At 30.0% G+C, this 21,324-nt stretch overlaps 5 protein-coding genes across 5 annotated transcripts in view; 2 read left to right on the forward strand and 3 right to left on the reverse strand.

Moving 5' to 3' along the window:
• Positions 1–567: 567 nt before the first annotated feature.
• LOC103572537 (protein CREBRF homolog) lies at positions 568–6,788 on the reverse strand. The gene is made up of 5 exons (XM_008551177.2): positions 5,840–6,788; positions 4,174–4,803; positions 3,577–4,092; positions 2,872–3,486; positions 568–2,160 (listed from the first exon to the last, which is right to left on the reverse strand). Exons 2-5 carry the CDS (start codon positions 4,793–4,795, stop codon positions 2,066–2,068), a joined length of 1,848 nt encoding a protein of 615 aa, XP_008549399.1. The 5' UTR covers positions 4,796–4,803; positions 5,840–6,788; the 3' UTR covers positions 568–2,065.
• A 200-nt stretch (positions 6,789–6,988) lies between these two features.
• On the forward strand, positions 6,989–8,201 carry LOC103572536 (proteasome assembly chaperone 2). The gene is made up of 2 exons (XM_008551176.2): positions 6,989–7,614; positions 7,673–8,201. The coding sequence occupies exons 1-2, from the start codon at positions 7,282–7,284 to the stop codon at positions 8,078–8,080; spliced, it is 741 nt and encodes a 246-aa protein (XP_008549398.1). The 5' UTR covers positions 6,989–7,281; the 3' UTR covers positions 8,081–8,201.
• A 477-nt stretch (positions 8,202–8,678) lies between these two features.
• On the reverse strand, positions 8,679–9,684 carry LOC103572534 (translocon-associated protein subunit delta). The gene is made up of 2 exons (XM_008551175.2): positions 9,254–9,684; positions 8,679–9,031 (listed from the first exon to the last, which is right to left on the reverse strand). Exons 1-2 carry the CDS (start codon positions 9,500–9,502, stop codon positions 8,771–8,773), a joined length of 510 nt encoding a protein of 169 aa, XP_008549397.1. The 5' UTR covers positions 9,503–9,684; the 3' UTR covers positions 8,679–8,770.
• A 1,112-nt stretch (positions 9,685–10,796) lies between these two features.
• Positions 10,797–16,219, forward strand: LOC103572533 (erythroid differentiation-related factor 1). Its single transcript, XM_053738434.1, has 6 exons — positions 10,797–10,986; positions 11,533–13,687; positions 13,767–14,317; positions 14,488–14,806; positions 15,284–15,692; positions 15,915–16,219. The coding sequence occupies exons 1-6, from the start codon at positions 10,957–10,959 to the stop codon at positions 16,057–16,059; spliced, it is 3,609 nt and encodes a 1,202-aa protein (XP_053594409.1). The 5' UTR covers positions 10,797–10,956; the 3' UTR covers positions 16,060–16,219.
• Positions 16,220–19,563: 3,344 nt separating this feature from the next.
• LOC103572532 (uncharacterized) overlaps positions 19,564–21,324 on the reverse strand; it is a 49,257-nt gene continuing 47,496 nt past the window's right edge. The window contains exon 7 of the mRNA XM_008551173.3: positions 19,564–20,001. Within this exon, the coding sequence (XP_008549395.3) occupies positions 19,784–20,001 (218 nt within the window). The 3' untranslated portion in view covers positions 19,564–19,783. The remainder of the gene's footprint in view (positions 20,002–21,324) is intronic.

Here is a 21,324-nt window from a genome sequence, read left to right on the forward strand (position 1 = left end):
TTTAAATTTTGCAATTTGAATTTTAAATTTTGAGTTTGAAAAGTCTATAACTTTTAAAATATTTGAATTACATCAAATATGGTGAAGATCTTTTTTGTCAAGGGTAAAATTATCTATGAATTTGTATTGATATATTTTTTTCATATTTTTTATAGTTGTGACGGAATTTTAATTTTTTTGTAAATTGAAAAAAAAAAAAAAAAAAAATTCTCAACAAATCTATTATTGACTTAGAAAATTCTCAGACAAAATAATTTACATTTTTTCATTAAAAATTTATATAAAAATCGACGATTGCATAATCGATTTTATAAAAAAACAATTTTTTTTAGGCGGGTATAAAATACGCAACGCATTGCCTTATTTTATTAAAAATAAAAATAAACAATAATAAAAATAAATCTTATAGTATTACTTTCTATAATTTAAACTTGACATAATTTAAAGAATAAAAAAAACAACTAAAGTACAAAAATAAAATATTATCCAAACTATCCTTCCATAAATTTTTTTTTCTTTTTTTTTTTTCATTAAAATTATTACATAGAAAACTACTTGTTTTTATTTAATTATAATGATTATATTCTTTTCAACGATAATAATTATAATAATTTTTTTAAAGCATAATATCAATATAAACCAGCATCGTTTACGTTATAAATATTTAATAAAAAATTTTAAAATTTTAAATTTAATAATCAACTCTCGTCATATAATTTTTAATTCTCTCAGATGGAAAAATATCATAACCACTTAATAATATTGATTATGCATTCTAATATACTAATTATTAATTTTATCATACGAATTTTCAATAACAACAAAATCGATCATAAATCAAATCAGATAAAATATTTATATCTGATCAAATACAAGAAAATGGTCATATATGACCATATATGATCGTATGTGATTATAAATGATAAGTATGAGCTACACATAATTATTTATAATCATATATGACCTATATAATTATATATGACCCTACTCATATATGATCAAATACTCATATGATCATATGTGGTCATGTAAACTACTAGATGAGTATTGATAATTATAGTTAAGGCCATGTATAATCATATTTGGTCATATACAATCATATATAGCAATATACAACTATTTATTATCATATATGATAATATTAAGCTACACATAACCATATATAAACATATGGCATATGTGATCATATATGACAATATATCAACATTTGTTACCATATATGATCATATTTATTCATATTCAGTCACATGTGTGACAATATTATGATTATTTTTAGTGATATATAATTATAGCTGATCATATGTGATCATATAATCACATATAGTCAGATATAATTTATACATCGATTAACTTTGATTTTTTTTCCTTAATAGCTATCATATAAATTAATTATAAAGTGATTATAATATTTTTCCTGAATACCATAACTACCCCACGAAATATATAATTTACTCCTTTCAAACACTACTGTAATTATAAGATTTCGAAATTAAAAAAAACAAATAATAATTATGATAAATGTATAATTAGACGCTCATTAATTAAAAAGCTACCAGAGCTTTAATGGTTACTGAATATATATTCGTTTAAATATGTTATTAAAGTAAAATATTATTTTCTTAAAATCTATTTATAAAAAAAAATAGTATATATATTTAATATGTATAAATATATATATTTATTTTTTTTTCATCAAGCATATATATACTACGATATTAATATTAATCGTTATTATTATTATAGTTTAAAAATAATTATGCAGGTATAGCGTTTTCTCTGAGGTAGACCAAGTTAGCCAACTATTGTTATTGTTATTAACATAATGTACTTATTACTTCTTAATGTATTTCATTAATAACTATTACTTTTTAATAATCATTGATATTTTATAATTATTATTGATTTTTTTACTTCAAGAATAGACGATTTTTCTTCTTACACACGATAAAAATATAGTTTTTTTAAATTTTGATTAAAAAAAAATGTAAACTAAGAATAGGCAATTTTTGTCGTAATCATAATTGTTGCCGATGATTACAGTGATGACCCAGGATATTATTTATAACTAAAAGTCGTCGATGCCACCGTCCGGAACCCCAGACTTCATTTTATCCAAAACTTTGTTAACAAATTCAGTCGAATGGTTTGCGATACGTACCTCTGTAATTAATAATTAAAAATAATTAAATATATACACGAGTATTTCGACAAATGTCTTTTACAATTTTTTGTTGACGCATACGCGGGAAATTTATTTTTTTAATCCTAATTGCACAGTTTGTTTTCGCAAAAGTTAACTTCAAAAAGTTTCCTTGAATTTTTCCTCGAATTTCCGTTAACTTGGAACTTTTCCGTTTTTTGATGACAATTCGTATACAACTTACTATATAATTTGATACAAATTTTTCTTTACAACTTTTGCTGTTAAATTGTCAGTAAATTTCAATGTCAAATTACTGTCAATTTCAAACTAAAGTAGCTATTAGGGATTACAAATTTCTCTGATAGCAAAACTTTCAGGTCAGAAAGTTGATGACAATTTGTTGCCATCAAGTTAATGACAACTTCAGTCTGTGTAACTGTTGACTAGTAGTTGTCAATTTTCTAGGAAAATTAAAGGTAATTTTAATTAACTAATGGATGTCAACTTTTGCCATCAACTTCTTTAGGAATTTGACATTCAGTTGATAAACTTATGGGATTCCCGGGTTGAGTTAAAGTTGACAACAACTTGTAGCAGTAAGATTGTCGCCAACTTTTTGTCAGATTCGCTATCAAAACTGCAGTAAATAAACTTTTTAGTGACAATTGTACTAGATCTTTTTTATAAAATTTCCATTTAATTTAAAATTAAGTTAAAATAAAACTTACTTGTAGCAAATTTGCAAATTTTGTCTATTTGTCGTGTCAACTCTTCCTGGTTATCAGGACTCGATTCCGTTAATTTAGCCGCCAATATTGATTTCATTTGTGAAATCCCATTAATAAGACGTTTGTGTTCAACTTCAAGACCGTGTAATTTTATTTTATTGGCTTCATGTTGTGCTTTTTTTTTCAAACGGCAAGCACGTGACGCCAACTTATTTTTTTCTTTACGTGTTTTAGGCCTAGCAGGAAATGGCAATTCAGATACTGGTGTCATATCATTTATAACACGTGACAATTTATCCAATTCTTTGCCAATAATACACAATTTACGTGGATTTGGTGTCAAGTCATTACCGTCACCTTTGCGTGCTTTACCAGAATGTTTTATGCCGCGCAAAGAACAACTTGGACTGAAAACTGGATCTGTTGCTTGATTGAGAACATGTGGGTCCACTAATCGTTTGTGTGCTATCAGACGTTGTCCTTTAGGTCCCTTGGCTTGCACATTATACTGCCAAAAATATTTTTCTTTCTTAGATAATTTTGATGATCCTGATGAAGTTGTTGGATCTCGCATCATTCTAATACTGTTGTGATCCTCGCCATCGCTCCCAGAGTCTTAAATCACAAAAAAAGAATAACGATCATCACAATATCCTGTAACAGACGTCACTGATTAGAAAAAAAAAAAAAAAAAAAGAAACGTACCATTATCACTGCTGTAGTCATCGTAGTGATCGCTATCATCATCACTGTCCTCGTAGCCTTCATCGTGACTAAGCGGATCCAATTGTCCAAGTGGATCAACCTGTGGATCGGGACTCAGTGCACCTCCGGTACTCAAACTACTAGTCGACTCAGCTTCTGCGACCCCAATACTTGATGTACTCAACAAATGACGTCGGGGTTCACGTCTAGCCCATATTTGTTCTAATCCAAGACTTTGTGTTGGCGCTGATGTTGATAATCTCGATACTTTTATTTTACTACTGCTGCCAATGTCCATTGGAATAGGATCCACTCGTTTTATTGGACTTACTGTATTATTATCAACTTTTCTCATCAACAACTCGTGTAGTGTTGATGTTTGTCCAACAGTTATTGATTTATTATTTATTGTTAAATTATTATCAGCAGTAGCATTTATACCACCAGGAATCATGTGTGGTGACGTTGATGAACTTGCTGTTGAACTTCCAATTTCGTAGCACGAGTCCATTGATTCTATTTCAAATAAAAAAAAGAAAACTAATCAGTAGAGACAGGATAATAGCTTTTGTTAAATTTAAAAAAAAAAAAATTTACCGGCAATGTTGCTGGTACTTGGACTGACATAAACAACATCGTTATCAAAGTTTCCAATAAAATTAGTCGAGTAAGTTGTGGTTGGTTTGAATGTTACTGTGCTACTGGGGTAACTGGCAGCAAAACCGCTGATGCCACTTGATACTCCAACATGAGAAGCAATGGGAATAGGTGCCGGCGCTATTGTTACTGGTTGAGGAACGACTGTCTGTGGTGACAGCGGCTGCAGTCGTTCTTCAGGTAGCAATAAGTCATCAAAATTCAAATCACCGAGTAAAATATCATCGTTGGCATTCAATTCAGCCAGTGTAGGGCCTTGGATTAGGTCGGCTTTGTCAACTTGGAATATATCATCATCTTCCATTTTGAATGTTATTCCCAGTTGCTCTGGGTCTATTGAGTAGTCGTCGGTGTCTATTCTGGAGCCCCACATTGACGGTAATGTCAGAGGTGAAGGTGAAAATTGGTCATAAATTCCCCGGGCGCCACGATGACTACCAGGTATTGGTACTGATGCCGTTGTTGTTATTTCTAATCCATTGGGTTCTTGTTTTATCGAATTGTCCATCTGATTTGAGGGATTCAGGTCACTCAGTATGAATTCTTGATAATTGTCACCCATTTTTATTTCTGGAAAATTATTTTTATAATGGATGAGAAATACGAGGCTTACATTTAATACGTTTAAAAACGTAATTAATATAACTACAGCTATAGGTTTAGTGTAACTACAGTGTTCAAAAATGAGTGGCGGCGCAGATTGTTTATTCTGTCGGCCATTTCGTTACACATTGAAGTTGATGTAAAAATTGTGTGATATCTTCCAGGGTAAAATTGTCATATTTTATTACTACAGAATCTACAAGACCAATTTATACTATAATGTAGTTACTGAATTTTTAATTTTAACCAGTCGTAAAAAACTAGAGAGATAAATTATAGTGTCACTCGTGCCAGATTGTCAATACGGTGAACACAAACTACAGTTTAATTATCTCAGTTGTAGTTAATTTAATAACATTTTTAATTTTGAATTTTCATTCATAATTTTACTTTTAATTCAAATTGTTTTTAATTCTACGGGCGATTGCTGTGGGTAAAAATAACTATTTATGTTCGTATTTTGAAAATTGTTGTTTATCATTAGATACATAACTCGGAATGGTGTTAATAAACTTTTTAATCTTTAATGCTTGAAATTGAGCTGCCAGTCATAACAACTTTGCTGGCGGGGTTAAATTCTGCTATTGGGAGTTTTTTTCCGTCGATGATTCAATGGAAGTAAATTTGTGCTGCTCAATTAAAAATTATCATAAAAAAAAACCAGGATGTCATTTTTAATTAACGGGTTTTGTTTTAATATTATAATTAAAAAAGCTGAATTAGTTTTAAGTTTTTAAATTTCGCGGGAAAAATATCTTTATAATTTTGTGGTAAAAAAACTATAAAATGTTTGAAAAAATAAAACGATCAATTTGAAATTTAATTTAAAATTCTTAATTAATGTATCTTAATGTTTTTATTATGACAAATAATAATAATAAACAGTATTATTGTTTACTTTTTGAATTTTAAAATAGTAAAAATGAAAATGGCCAGCCAATAGAAAAAACATTACTAGTTAAAAAAAATCCAAATAAATTTTTAAAATAAATAAATTACATACCTGTTTTTTTTTCTTTACATAAAATGATGAAATATTTAAAGAAATTAGGTTAGAAAAACAAAAACGTCAGTTACAATAATTTAAATAACAATAAATCCATAAAATAACTAAACCCAACTATCACATAATTGTAAGAATTACTTTCAATTATTATTATTATTATTTTTTTACACAAATATTTTTATTAATCACGACCATGACGAAAACAAAAACAATATTTATCTATTTTTGTCTTGACAATCACTTTTAATAACTTTTACATAAACTTTTTTTAAATTCTTATTTTTATTCACTCAATTATTTTTTCAAACTCAAGTTTTAAAAAAATTAATTTATTTTTCAATTTCCACTTCCCCGATTGTTTATTTGCACTAAATAGACAAAAAAAAACAAAACGCGTGTCTTATTTATTAATAACATCAATTATTTACATATATATGTATACATATATATACATATATAAAAATATCTATACTTGTATAGGTATATTATTGCATTAAAAATGAGAGGAAAAGACACGATCAATCACTAGACATATATAATAAAATATATATCTATATATATGAATATATATGTGTATGATACTTCACATTTATAAGAACATTAAACCCAGCAGATGTAGTAAATACAAACACTAAAATAAATTTTATCTTTCTTATTATTTATTCGACCAATCAGAAGACAAGATGCCACCTCACGTCACGGGAATTTTTTTTTCTTATTTTTTTTTTTCTATTCTGTCTACACACAAAGAAAACCACGCGACAAGTATATTTATTATTAATTACTTGTATTATTAATAAAAAACTTTTAAATAATTATTATTAGTTATAATTATTGTTTATTATTTAAAATATGATGATAAATTTATAAAATGTCCTATCAATTTGTTTTAATAGACTTATATTTATTTTTATTGTTAAGAGACACTTTAACGTGATGTTTACGTTTTCACACTTCGAGAATTCTAATATCGATTGTTGGGCTATCGAGTTAGATTTTTTTTTATATCACAGGATTATCGATTATGTAACTTCGATTGTTACGTCAAGCGCACGCGCTGACAGAATGATAATTTTCAAATTATCTTTACATTGGCGGCATTGGCTTATTTAAAAAAAAAATTTTTCGCGCGTAACTTCAGATAGCCGAGCGGAGAATCCAAACAAACCAAGACAAATTTTAAATTCTTAAAAAATGCACATTTGAAAAATTTGAAAATTAATAAATATCATTTTTTTTTATTATTTATAATTTTTAATTTATTTGATGTGTGCTACATTCAGACTATCGTTGCGCGCTGTTTCTGCGCAAGCGTTAAGAAATATTTTCAGGTTAAGGTCCAAGTTCTCGTTACCGTCAAAGCAAAATAAATAAACTGCATGTTCATCGCTTCAATCACAAGTGATAAATAAAAATTAATATAATTATAAATAACAAATATGATAAAGTTAACAGAAGAAATAAATTTATCAGACTACAAATTAATAATCCCAGCAGTTGCTGTGGGAAATGTCGGGCAATTAGCCCTTGATTTATTAATAACGAGTATAAGTATGCGTAAAATTGGTCATGTTATAAATTCATGTTTTATTCCAATCCTCGGCGCAGATCCTTACGTCAAAAATTCAAATTCTTTGTGTACGAGTTGCGATATTTATTGTCAGCAGAGTAAGAAAATAGTCGCGATTCAAATTCGCTCGCCTGTGGTCAAAAATTTGAAGAGTTTTTTTGATGAACTAAAAGAATTTATTATGAAAAATAAAATTTCACAGGTAAAATTAATTAATTAAGTTTGATTTATTACAGGTAATTAAGTTTTTTAAATTGCAGGTCGCAATTTTAACGAGCGGCTGGTCACATACGAGATCGGACATTCAAATTAGAACGGAGCCGATGCGCTACTTGGCCTCGCCAAGTATCCAAATTACCACGGGGAAATTATTCCAGTCTTTGGGTTGGCTGGAACTTGAATCGACGACAAGTGCTGATGGTACTGAGTGTGTCAGCATCGCTGGTGGGGGATTTGCTTTGAAACTTCATGAGTTTTTGATGCAAAATAAAATTTCCTCTGTCGTAATCCTGAGATTTTGCTCTGAGGGCGACAATGTACCTGATGCTGTTGCTTTTGTTGATTATCTGAACAAGTGGCTGTCATTTGGTTTCGACTCATCGAAGGTCAAGTTTCCTGACTCGTGGGAATTTCTGTTTGGGAATCCTGCACCTCTAGATATTTATTAGAAAACTTACGGTCAATTTCAGAGAAATTTGTGAAGATTTCTTTGAGATTTTTGTATTTTTTATAAATAATTAATTATCTTGTAATAATAAGGGTTACAAATAAAATTACGATTGTATTTTATTGTAAAAAATTTATAATTCATTTGAAATTTCTCGAAGGAAAAGCTCGTAAGAATTTTTTTTTTTTTTTAAATGGAATTGTGACTTAAATATTGAAGTTACGATAAAAATAATAGGAAATGATTTTGTAGGGAATTAAATTTCCCGTAAAAAAGGCCCTTATCAATTATTCCATAAATTCAATAGTTTAATTGATATTTTGATTTGAAGCTTACGGTTCACAGTGACAGGAATTTTCAACGAAAATTTTGAACTCTGTAACTTTAAATTCAATTTTCAAGTAAACTATCAGAGATACGAGAAAAAATAATCAATACAATTTTGTAGGAAATTATATTCTCTACGAAAATGGTCGTTATCAATTTTTCATTTAAACCAATAGTCTACTCAGAATTTTAATTTTTTCTTAAAATAAATTCATGGGATTTGATTTAAGAAAAAAAAAATGAATTATTTGTGATTTCTAAATGAAGAGAAATATTTTAATCTCAAGTAATTAATTTATTAAAACATTTAAATATTCTAATAATAAAAAAAATTAAATTTAAATTTAAATATACATTTTTAAAGTTAAGCGAGAAGTTTTGACTTTGAAGAAAAAGCTGCGTAGGAAACAAGAGCAGCGAGAGCTACGGCCAAGAGTTCTGAGTTTATCCAGGGTCCTTGATATACTCCAGGATTCTTCACAATGACAACAGCCAAGGGCTTGACACTTGAGGGGTCCTCGTTGTTGCGGTGAGCTTTTCTGATCGCGGCGTAACTTTCTTCGTCGTAAAGTTTAACTTCGTAGTCACCTGAGCGAACTTTCTTTATTTCTTCAGTCCAGGAAACCTTAAAATAAATTTTTATTATTTTAAAAACTCGTCTATTTCATGGCTCAATTTCCGTTTAAATTTACTAACTTTGAAAACTGAATTTAAAAGAAAAAAAAATTGAAATCTTGGAATTTAAAAATTCAAATTTTTAAAAATACGCGCCATTAAAAAAAAATGTTTTTTAGCTCGAAATTTTAATATTCATAAAAAATATATGAATTTTGATAGGTTATGTTACCTGATATTTATTATCAGCACTCAAACGAACAGCTGGCAAAGTTTTTCCTTCACATTCAGCATAAAGAGAAATATCTTTGACTCCATTGCTGCATTTTAATGTAAATTGTGTCGTAAATGCAACATTTGTTAGGACAGTTGCATCTTGAGTTACATATGCCGATGAAGTAACCTCTGGTTTTTCGCATTTCTCACATTTAATTACACTAATTAAGCAAGCAACAACACTCAGTACCACTAAACACTTCATTTTGAATATTTCGTTATTTAAAAAAATAATTTAAACGAAAATTTTCAAGTTTTAACTCAAAAATTTAAAAATTCTCTCTCGTGTTGATATTGAGCTCGTGGATTTTTGAATACACTCTAGTTACTCTAGTGTGTGTAGCTGAATGTTTTTTAAAAGTGATGTGTCAAACTCACAGCCACGTCACTAAAAGACGTGGAACTGAATTGATGTCAAAATTTTTGTAAACGAGTTTCTAGTCTGGGAAACTGATACTCAGAGGCGGTAAATTTAAAATTTTTAATTTTATACTATAAACTGGGTATTAGAAAATTCTTTAGCTCTAGCTATCGCTAAACAACAACGCTTGGCTAGAGTTAGATCTAGAGTATTTCAAAATGCACCCACAAATAAATTTTAATTAAATTATTAAATTAAAATTTTGAAATTTCGCGCCAAGTTAGCGTTACTACTGCGCGTCGCTGTAGTCGACGTTCATATTTTTGCTGAAGTTATGGGAAGGAGAATGAATTACAAAGTCGATTGTTTAGTACCAACTAACGGTCCAATAGCGGCAGTCAGTATCATCTCGACAATGGCAGTAGTAGTCCAGATTATTCTTTACGTTTAAATTGATACGCAGTATTGCAGTCGTGTAAAATTGTGCAGTGATTGTAAAATTTATCTTTTGTTAATTTGAATTGTGTAAAGTGTCTGTGGTGTCGCTAAGTGTTGAGTGTTCAGTGCTAATGTAAAGTGTTGCTGATGGCTGATGCTGATAACTTCCAAGTTCCTGAGCAAAATCATCTGGCATCGTCTGGTGGGGAAATAGCAGTTAAGTGACGTTTTTTGGCTGAAATACACTTGGAGCAATTTAATTCGAATCTCCAAGTGTATTAGGACACCCTTCTGCATATTATTTCTCTGCCAAGGTTTGTTCAAATACTGAAGTGTTTTCTTTTTTTTTTTTTTTTTAAATATTTTTTTATCATATTCTGCCGCCATTTTATTTCGACGTATGATTGTTAATTTTCTCATTTCTAATCATTTATTTTTCAAATATTTAAATTTTCCGCGCAAGTAATGAAAATAATTATTAAAAATAAAAAATTTAGGGTATATTTTTTAGTAAAGGTAGATTCGGAAATGCTTTGGCTGCTGAGAGACAGCGCTACCAGCCATTTTGAATCTTTTAATCGCGCGCTACATTCAAAGCGCGCAAGCGGCTGACGGTAAAATAAATTTTGAATTTACCGCCAGTTATTCAAATTTTTCTACGATGAGTTTCCGTGTCTGTGAATTTATTTTTTCACTGGATTGTTATTATTTTGTTCGGGTATGTTCCAGAAGTTATTATTGAGTACAAAAACAAGTACGTACATACTTGAATAAATATAATTCGCGGTTATATTTATATATTTATTCGTAAGAAGTGGCAAGTGTAATTATTTATTTGTTTGAATTCCATTATTGACAAAATGTCTGACACATCTGATGGTAATTTGGAGGTAACTGTTTTATATATTTATTTTTTGGTTATATTTATTCATTTTCATAATTATTAGTAATTAGTAACATAAATTTATATGAAAATTAAATGAATTTCAAATTTCATACATTATTTGAGAAATTTTTATTTTTTTATTTTTTATCAATGAAAATAAATGTAAATTTATATCAGAAGTACTTAGTAGTAGCTAGTAGGTTGAGTGACCAATATTTTGAATGAATTTTTCAAATTTTTGATTTGAAATTGTAATTTTTATTCAAAATTTTTTTTTTATAAAAATTTCAAATATTTGATTTTTTTTTTTTTAATTATTTCCAAATTTATGGCTAAACTATTGGGTCTAGAGACAAAATGTACAGAAATGAATTTTTAGAGAATTTAATTTCGTACAAAAAAATTATTCGTCAATATTTTTGTAAATCTGATAATTTAGATGGAATTTGAATTTATAAAAAATATGAAAGTGATAAAAAAAAACACTTTTTTTGAATTTAGCCGCCACAACTTCACGAAAAAAAATAATAAAATCCAAAACTTGTTGCAGTTGAAACCCGTGGTCGTGAGTCCATCTTCCCCCACTCCCGTGAAGTCAACCGCGGTCGTAAAGTACTCGGCCGTAGTGCCAGCGACCTTCGCCCAACTTCAATGCAACACAAACTTGAACCATCCCCCCTCTAATTGGCTCAGCAGTTCTGCAGAAAGCTATGGTCTGCAAAGCGTCCAGCCTCCGAATGCGGGATTCTCAAGTTTCCGTATGGCCCACATGTTCCCCGACTGCGTCGGTGAAGTTGACGTCGTCTCCGACGCAGAGAACATTAAAAAACTACTAAAAATGCCTTACAGCCACGGCGTAGTCTCCATGATGGTCCATCGTATAGAAAATACCCTCCTCCTCGACGACTTTGACATCCAAAAGTACCTTTTGCGTCAGGCTGAGAATGACTGGAAGTGGCTGAAAGAGTTCATTTACCAGCACGTATTCCACAGCGCAGAAGACAAAGAAAAGCGTCTCTCCCACAAACCCAACAGCCGTAACGCGATTCAGCAAAAAAACTTGACATCAAAATTCCTCTACCACTCGCTAGTCCCAAATGTCCCCCACCCAAAGCCTTCGGAGCAGCCCCCACTCCCTCTTCAGAAACTCGAAACTGAGCCCCCATTGCCCGAACCCACCAATGAAGAGAAACCCGGGCCCCGGAATCACTTTTCCCGCAACATAGTCTGGACTTTCGAGAACATTCAGATGTTAATTGGGACTAACATGCCCATTTTCGGGGGCCAGACCCATCCCTGCATATCTCTGAGGCTCCGAGACATGAACAAACCGATCAATGTCTTAACAGGAATCGATTACTGGCTAGATAACCTCATGTGCAACGTTCCCGAGGTGATCATGTGCTACCACCTAGACGGAATCGTCCAGAAGTACGAACTGATTAAGACCGAGGACCTCCCGAATCTAGATGACGCTAAGTTCAGTCCCAAAGTTATCAGAGATGTGGCTCAAAATATTTTGAGCTTTTTGAAAAACAATGCGACCAAAGCGGGCCACACTTACTGGCTATTCAAAGGCAAAGATGACGACGTTGTAAAACTTTATGACTTGACGTCACTTTGCAGTGATATTTCTGACGACAAAGGACAGAATCCATTTACTGTTCCGGTCGCCATGTTGTTGTACCGAGTTGCCAGAAACATGAAGTACTCTAGCGATGGTCATCAGGGAACTATCAGGATGTTATTGAAAAATTGCATCGATTTGCTTAACATCGAAAAGTATCCGCAAATTGTTACGTCTGCGCACTATATGCTTTCGGATTTGTATGTACCCGCGGATACTGATCCCGCGGCTCCGGTTCTTGTTGACCAGGGGACTGATGATGACGATGATGATGAGGATCAAAATGAGGAAAGTGTTCCGGTTATGGAAGAGGACAACGTTGAGGAAGGGGCTATTTCAATTCAGTCATTAACTTTGGCTCATATGAGAGACGAAGAAGAAAATGGCTGCAAGTTTAGGCCACCGGCAATCAGCGGGACTGTTGCAGAAAGATGCTTAGACGGATTAAAACATGTGGCTGAAGGCTTGGAGTGCTTGAAGTATTTTCCGGAGGAGGTTAAGGAAGAGGTCAAAGAGGAAAAAGAAGATGTTCTTAAGATGGCGAAGCCGTTTGAGGCCATTCCGATGCCCTATGAGTCGCTGAAGAACTCGAAGAATGAGAGGGAAGTGAGGGACGGAAGCCCTGGGCTCAGGAAGAAGAAGAAAAAGAAGGGGAAGGAAAAAAATGATGATAAGGTCAAGGACAGCAAGGCTTTGTGCAAGAAAATGGAGAATTTGCCGACTTGGCAGGCGCCCAAGAGTGACATTCATGACTGGAAAAACCATCTGAGAATTTTGCTCTACGAAAAGGCGACGCTGATCTTTGCTGTGTTGGGGGAGTATGAGTATACTAATCAGAGGTTCGGGAGATCGCTGAGGTACAGCTTGGCGGTACTGAGGTGTCATAAAATACTGGAGTGGTTTTGTGGGATGAAGAATGATAAGCTGATTAGTTACTTGCTAGGGAGGACTGGGGACTGCTGTTTGATGATTGTTCATGATTGGCAGAATATTGAGACTCACAGGAACGCTTATGAGGAAGCGGATGAGGTGGAGCTCAAGATTCTCAGCGAGTTTTTTGAGATCAGTGGGAATATGAGTAAGTATGGGGGTGTGTGGATACTCAAACTAACGGAAATTTACCGCTCTATTGAGAAATAATAATAAAATTATTCCAGATGAAGATGAGCTACTTCCCGACACACTAACGACCCTGGAGTCAACTTTGGTAATCTCACTAAAGTGTTACGAGAAAGCATTAGCTCTGGGTCCGTTAGAATCTGATCGAAATATTTTGATTCGTCGACTTGGAAACGTCCACAATGAACTAGGAGTCTTGTATATGAACCAAGCGACATCCAAGTACCAGCAAATTGACCAAGATGAGTCAGCCGCAGTCGTTGAGGTGATCGGTCTATTGACCAAGTCTCATAAGCATCTTGAGGCAGGAGTTGAAGCTTTCGAGATCAGCCGTGATGATGTTAATCTCGCGTTACTTCACTCAAATACCGGGAGATTAATGAGAACGTGGGCTCACATACCAGATAAAAAACAATCTCAGGAAAAATATTTTTACAACAAAGCTATCACTAGTTATCAAACGGCGCTTCTTGTTCTTGGGAGCAAAAAAACTAATCCTTTTATTTGGGAAGATGTCACATGGGAATTGTCGAGTACGCTTTATGCTATGGCGACATTAACACAAGATTTTACTAATAGCAATTATAAGGTATTTTTTTGTTTTTGATTAAAATTTATTTTTAAGATTTTTAAGTTCATATTTGGGTTGAGGGCATGATTTCCTCTGGAATGAGTACCCACAACCCCGTACCCAGCTTTCATAAATTTCTATAAAAATTTTAATCATAAACAAGAATACTAATAGAAATTATTTTACAGACTGAAGAAGAAGTAACGAGAGAAGTCGTCGAAATATTACAAAAAGCCTTAAAACACTGTGACACTGAAACACCTGGCTCGCGTCAGCCAATTTATCAATTTCGCGCCGCTAATATTGAACACCGCCTCGGTTCACTTTATCACCGGATTTACCGTGAACTCGATCACGATAACGAGACAACAAAACGTAAAACAAGTTTGCAATTAAGCCGGATGCACTATGAGAGAGCAGCTAAATTATTTATGACACTAGAGCAACCTGTTGAGTTTCTTACAGTGCAGCTGGAACGAGTCGCACTTGCAGAGCACCAGGCGTCTAGTGAGTTTTTTAAAATTTGATTTTAATTCAAAAAAATATCAGCTACCCGCCATTTTATTACCAGATTACAAATAATTTTTAATAAATACTAAGTAGTTTACAAATAAAATTTTTGACTATTTTTGGAAAAAAAATCGTTTTTTAGTAAAATGAATTTTATTTTCTTAAAGTTGATGAAATTTTCTGTCAAATGAGTACCCACATCGATATATTTAAACCAAGTCATATATTTGTTAAATATCCACGAGTCGTCCGCGAGTTGATGGTTAACAATGACTTCAACCAAATATATCGATGTGGGTACTCAAATTAGAGGGAATTTCGTGACGAATTCAACTGTCGTAAGCATTTTTTTTAACTTGCATTAAAAAAAAAGAATAATAATAATTTTGGCAATTTATTGATCGATAATAAAAGAGTAGGCAACTGGTGGCTTGTCAGTTGACAAAATAACTAATTTTTTTTTTTCTTTTAAAGCCTCACCGTTTAGCAAAAAATTGAAAGCTTATCAATCAGGTTTAGAGATAATTTTACAATGCCCACCGATGCTGGAAGTTATGATTGAAAAATATAAAGATAATAAAGTAAAATATAAAAATGATGATGAAAGTAAGGAAAATAATTTTGAGAATAAGAATAAAGAAAATAATATGGATAATGATGAAAATATTAATAATGAAAATCTGCAAAATAAAATACAAGATAAGAAGATGAATCATGATAATAAAAAAATAATAAATAATATTAGAGAAAACCAACAGGACAATGAAGAAAATCAGCAGAATGAAAAAGAAGAAAATTTAATTATTTTACTCGAGCAACGACTACAGTATTTACTAAAATCATTAACTAAATTATGTTTGGAAAAAAATTCAAATAAAAGAGAGTAAGTATTTCATTTTTTTAAAACTGAATTTTTTTCAAAATTCGATTTAATGAAAAATTTTTTCTTTGAAAAATGAAATCTCTTTCTGTGTTGTACACAAAATTTCCTCTCAAAAGAGTACCCACATCGATATATTTCGAGTAAAAATAAATTATTCAAACCTAAATATACAATTTTTCTATTTCCTATTGAAGCAAAACTAAAATATAAAATTGGTTTTAGGTACGAAAATTTATCCAACACTTACAAAATGTGCTACGGAAAAACTCTGAGACCAGTCAGTAAATCCGGAATCGATTTACTTGAGCATTTAATTAAAGTACTGAGTGAAATCGCTCCGAAATTACGACAGATTCAGGATAATTAATTTTATTTATTCACACCTTTGAGTATTTGGCTGTTCAAGAATCGGTAGTTTAGTTACGCAAAGTTATAAGCCTTTGTATTTATATATGTATATATATCCTCAATAAGATATACTATTTAAGTTATTTATATCATTACAATAAAGTGGGTTTTGATTTTTCTAAAAAAAATTTCTTTTTATTAAAAATTCTGCATGGTCCATTTTACCCTATTTGCATATTTTACCCCTTGTGATATTAATTTATAAAAAAATTTATACGATACATTTTGTTTTTCACTCCATCCTCCAGCGCATGCTCATAATTAAAAATTAAATTATTTATTTAAAATGAACACTGAAATACTAAAATTTTCAAAAATTAATTTATAAAATTTATAAACAATAACTAAAATAATAATAATAATTTTTTAAACTAGATCGTAAAAGAAAATTAAAATTAAAAATAGAAGAATTAAATATTTTCGCATCATAAATTTGTCATATTTATGTCGACTTTTGGACACAAAAATCGACACATTTATCAGGAGAACATAAATCCCTACAAGTTAATCCTCAACATATATTTCATACACATATATTCAATTATATCTTCGTCTAAACTCGTGAATCCGCGGGATACAAATTTTACCCGCGAAATATTTAAATTTCAAATCATCAAATTTTTTATCAGTCCCTAACTCTTTAACTACTAGACTTAGAGAAAAATTGACAGAAACCTTTTTTGTAGGAAATTTAATTTCCTACAAAATTGTCTCTTATCATTTTTGCTGTAAAGTTGATAGTTTGGCCGTAATATTAACTTTTAGGTAAAAACTAGAAGTATACAGCGATTGATGAAGAAAAATTTTTTATTGGCCAATTAAACAACTTGAGCGAATTAATGGACGTTAAAAAAATATACTAACTGTGGTTTAATGATCTCCTGGTGTAATACCGACCGAAAACCGTGCCCGTGCGTCAAGTTTGTCCGAACTTTGACGACTTTTGGACACAAAACCCGTGCTCGGGATCAAGAGCGCATGCAATGTCAGGAGTTACTTCTACTCATATATATATATATATCTATATATATATATACTATGTAACATATATATTCATGGACGGAGAATAGTTCTGTTAATACAGCGGATTATAGTACGAATATTAATTGTATTATTAATTTAAATAATTTTTGATAATTGGGTCAAATTATCAATTTTGTTTAATTATTTTTTTTTAATTGAAATTTTAAAGCCGACAAATGTTATGATTGAATACATACATATACAATATATATATATGTATAAATGAAAAAATTGCGAGGGTTAAAATGAACCTCTAAAATTATTTTTTTTAACTGTACAAGCGCAACTCTGACATTGGGTAATTTGGACAATCCAAAATTATTTTGAAATTTCGTACAACTAATTTTTTTTACCGTTAATTATTTTCAATTTTTATCTATAGCTGAATAATATTGAGTCCTAATATATTACCTTGACAACGTTATTGTGATATATATAAATATGTTTGGTCAATATTTATTGAAATGCTTCCAGTATCGAAATTATGAAATTTATATAAAAATCTCTAGACATTTTTAAAAATATTTAAATCCCTACAGAATTTTATTTTGATGTTTTTTCGATATTTTACATAGGTGGCCAAAAATCGGGTACTAAACCAAATCCACTAAAAATAAATTGAATAAGATTGTTATATATTCAAGCCAAAAGTAATAAAATAAAATTAGTATATATACAGGTTATATGACTAAATATATATGTATGAAGTTTCCTTTAGATTAACTAGCATTAAGTGAACAAGGATCTTACGGAGGGTGGCTTTTATCTTGTGGTTGGGGTTAATGTCGTACTATAACGGCTCTTTTATGTTCTGTACCAGCAATGCAAGCTTTGTATTATATATTCAATTATATATATATATATATATAAATATGAAGTACATAAATACACGTAGTATTGTCATGAGTACCTAGTGTTGGCGTATTAGTACCAACTTGTACTTGTACTTGTAGATATATTCCTACCCCAAAGTACTATTAATTCACTTTCCCTCTTTCTCTCTCTATTTTTACCTCTTACTATTTATAAATACTTGTACTTACTCTTATTTTTATCATTATATTTGTTCCTTTCTCTTCTATACCCGTACAGATCATTTTAATTTTTACAATAAAATTTAAATAGGGAAATACTAGATCATTCTTTTATTCTATTAGTAAAAAATTGACTTTTTTTTTTTTTGAGAGTGAATAAAAAAATCGTTATTACAGTTGAATTAGCGATAAAATTTTCTGTTATTTGAGTACCCACATCAATATATTTGAATAAAGTCATTGATGACGATCAATTCGCGGGCGACTCGCGGACAGTAAACGAATTAATGAGTTTTCTAAAATATGTTGATGTGGGTACTCATTTTACACGGAATTAAGTCTACTTCAAGAAAATATCAATTTTTTTATCATAAAAAAATATCATATTTATATAGGTAATATATATATTGGGAATTGATTATTAGTAATAAATTTATGATAGGAAAGATTAAAAAAAAAGGATTTCCATTGAAAATAAAAAACGATAGTTATATTTTTTTTTATTGTAGATTTTATTATTTAATATAAACCTTATATTATATATATATGTTAAAACATTACTACATGTGTTTTAAAATTTAATAATTTATTTTTTTTTTCTTAAAATTAATAAATCTAAATCTAAAATGTCCTTAAAAATTACGACGCTGATTTATATATATTATATTATTAATATATCATTCATATATTTTTTTTGTTCGCTTTCTTTGGACTGTGATGCAAAATCTCTTTGGATGTCTTTGGAAAAATTATTTATTGCAATTTTATAAATCCGGGCAAAATAGGTCGCGAAATTTCACATTGACAAATTTAGAAATTCACTAGAGGCAAAACTATCAAGTTTACATAAAAATCCAAAGAGACTCTTTGTATAGAGAATTTAATTTCCTACAAAATCGGTCTCTTATATTTTTATCATAACTCCAGTACTTTGTCCAAAATTTGAATTTAAAATTTCCAACTTCGTTAAATTCCAAACTATGCGACCATTTTACCCCTGAATTTTTATTTATCGTCTGAAATTTTTTCGTCCATATAAATACTTAAACAATAATTATCAAATATTACACATTACACATTAATTAGTTAATTTTATATTAAAAAAAAAATTCTCGTACTTTTTTTTTATTTAATCAATTATTTTTTATTAATAAAAAAATATTTAATTACTCCATCTAACTTTTTTTATTAATTAATAAATTTATTTAAAAAAAAAATACGAGATTTAAAAAAAAATTTATTAATAATTTTTGTTAGAGCTATTAATTAATTTGTTTATTATTGTTATTATTATATTTATATATATATATATTAATATTTACTGAAAGAATATATAATACATTTATATCTAAGTACCATGATATACATTTTTTATATTTTTTCTTTTGTAAAAATTTTTTTTGTATTTCATCGATAACTGAAAATTTGATTTTTTTTTTTAAAGAAATTTTGAAAAATTGAAAATTTAATAATATTCATTCTAATTTTTTGAAAAAGCATCTAGAGCAATAAAAACACAAATGCAATTTTTGTAAATAAAAAAAAAATGAATTAAATGCATTTGTTTGAAATAAATTTGGATTTATTATAATTATTATTTATTAGTAATAATAATAATTATTTATTTTACCAAGAAAATATATCGACAATAGGTTTATTATTATTATCAGGACAGGGTGTGACACTGCCGCACCATTTTGTTTCTTTGAGTGGTGGACAAGCAGCGCCACCACGTCGTGGTTTCACTGTAATTTTACGCACTCGTTGGGTTTCGCCAACACCGCAACTACGACTACATGCACTCCATGCTCCCCAGTCTCCAACTTTACAATCTCTTGGAAAACCTGAAAGAAAAGCAAACAATCACTTTGAAACTCCGCCATTTTTAAAGAATCTTTCACCTCAAAACTTCGACTTTCCTTTACTCTTTAATTAATTACAGTAACTACGTCAACTATTTTTTTTTAGGCTCTTTAAAAGTGAATTTAGAAGAATAACCCGCAATTTCTCAAAATTATTTACACCAAAATTCTTATCTATTCAAAATCAAAATTTTTGAATTGTGAATTTATCATACGTTTTTTTAAATAACGGATATCTCGTCGATTTTCAAAAAAATGCCTATACTGATAAGGAACTTTTTTGTAGGGAATTAAATTCTCTACAAATCATTCTGTTGAATATTTTCAAAAAAACCAATAGTTTAAAAGTTACAGGCTTTCAAAGTCAAAAATAAATATCCGCTGATTTTTTCCACTTCAAGATTTTGGTTTCTCCCCTCTCCTTATCGAACCGACAAAAATAATGAAAAAAAATTTTTTTACATTCTTCAAAAGTGAATTTAGAAATACCACTAGCATTTTAGTAAATTTAATAAACTACTAATTAATAAAAAAATTAATTAGATATTTTATAAAAGTGAGGTTACGCTTTTTTGATATTTTTAATTATGCGAGTGTTAAAATGTTTAAAGGAAGCTATTGTAAAAAAAAAAAAAAAATAATAATAGTAGAAAATTGAGGGTGAATGAAAAAATAAAAGTAAAATATAAAAAGCTTGAAAGACGAGCTTTGATCGGTCACGCAGAAAATATGGCTATTGAACGTGCTCTCGTATTACGGAGCATAAATGAAAAACTCCTGGCTCTCATGGGTTTTCTTTCTTTTTTTTCTCGTTCCTACCCCTTGTACTTTATATACCCTAGTGTATATATAGAACCATGGGGGGTAAAATGGGCCAAACGTGCGAATAAAAAAAAAATTGAATTATTAAAAAATACTAGACGGGGAATCGAACCGGGATCGTATTGTTTGAGTTTTATTCATTTTTCGGGTATAAATATTTTATAGAGGATTGTAAGCGATTTAATTTTGAGTTGAAAGGGGCTAAAAGAGGTTAATTGAACTGACCATGTAGCCAATGAGTTAAATGTTTTTAAAAAAACAAACGGATATTCATGCGAGACCGAAAATTAAATGAGTCAAACGTATGTCCAAGGATTTTATTAAATGCCTCAAGGGCTTTTATACTTTTGTTTTACCTATTATATGGACATTTTTTATTTGCTCTTCTATTATTATCGTTTTTTAATAAATATTTCTACTTTTCGTTCGCGATTTTCGTTTCTATCAAAGGACATTTTTAATTAATAGAGTTATTAAATTGAA

Source organism: Microplitis demolitor, chromosome 4 (assembly GCF_026212275.2).
Source record: "Microplitis demolitor isolate Queensland-Clemson2020A chromosome 4, iyMicDemo2.1a, whole genome shotgun sequence".
Classification (NCBI taxonomy): domain Eukaryota; kingdom Metazoa; phylum Arthropoda; class Insecta; order Hymenoptera; family Braconidae; genus Microplitis; species Microplitis demolitor.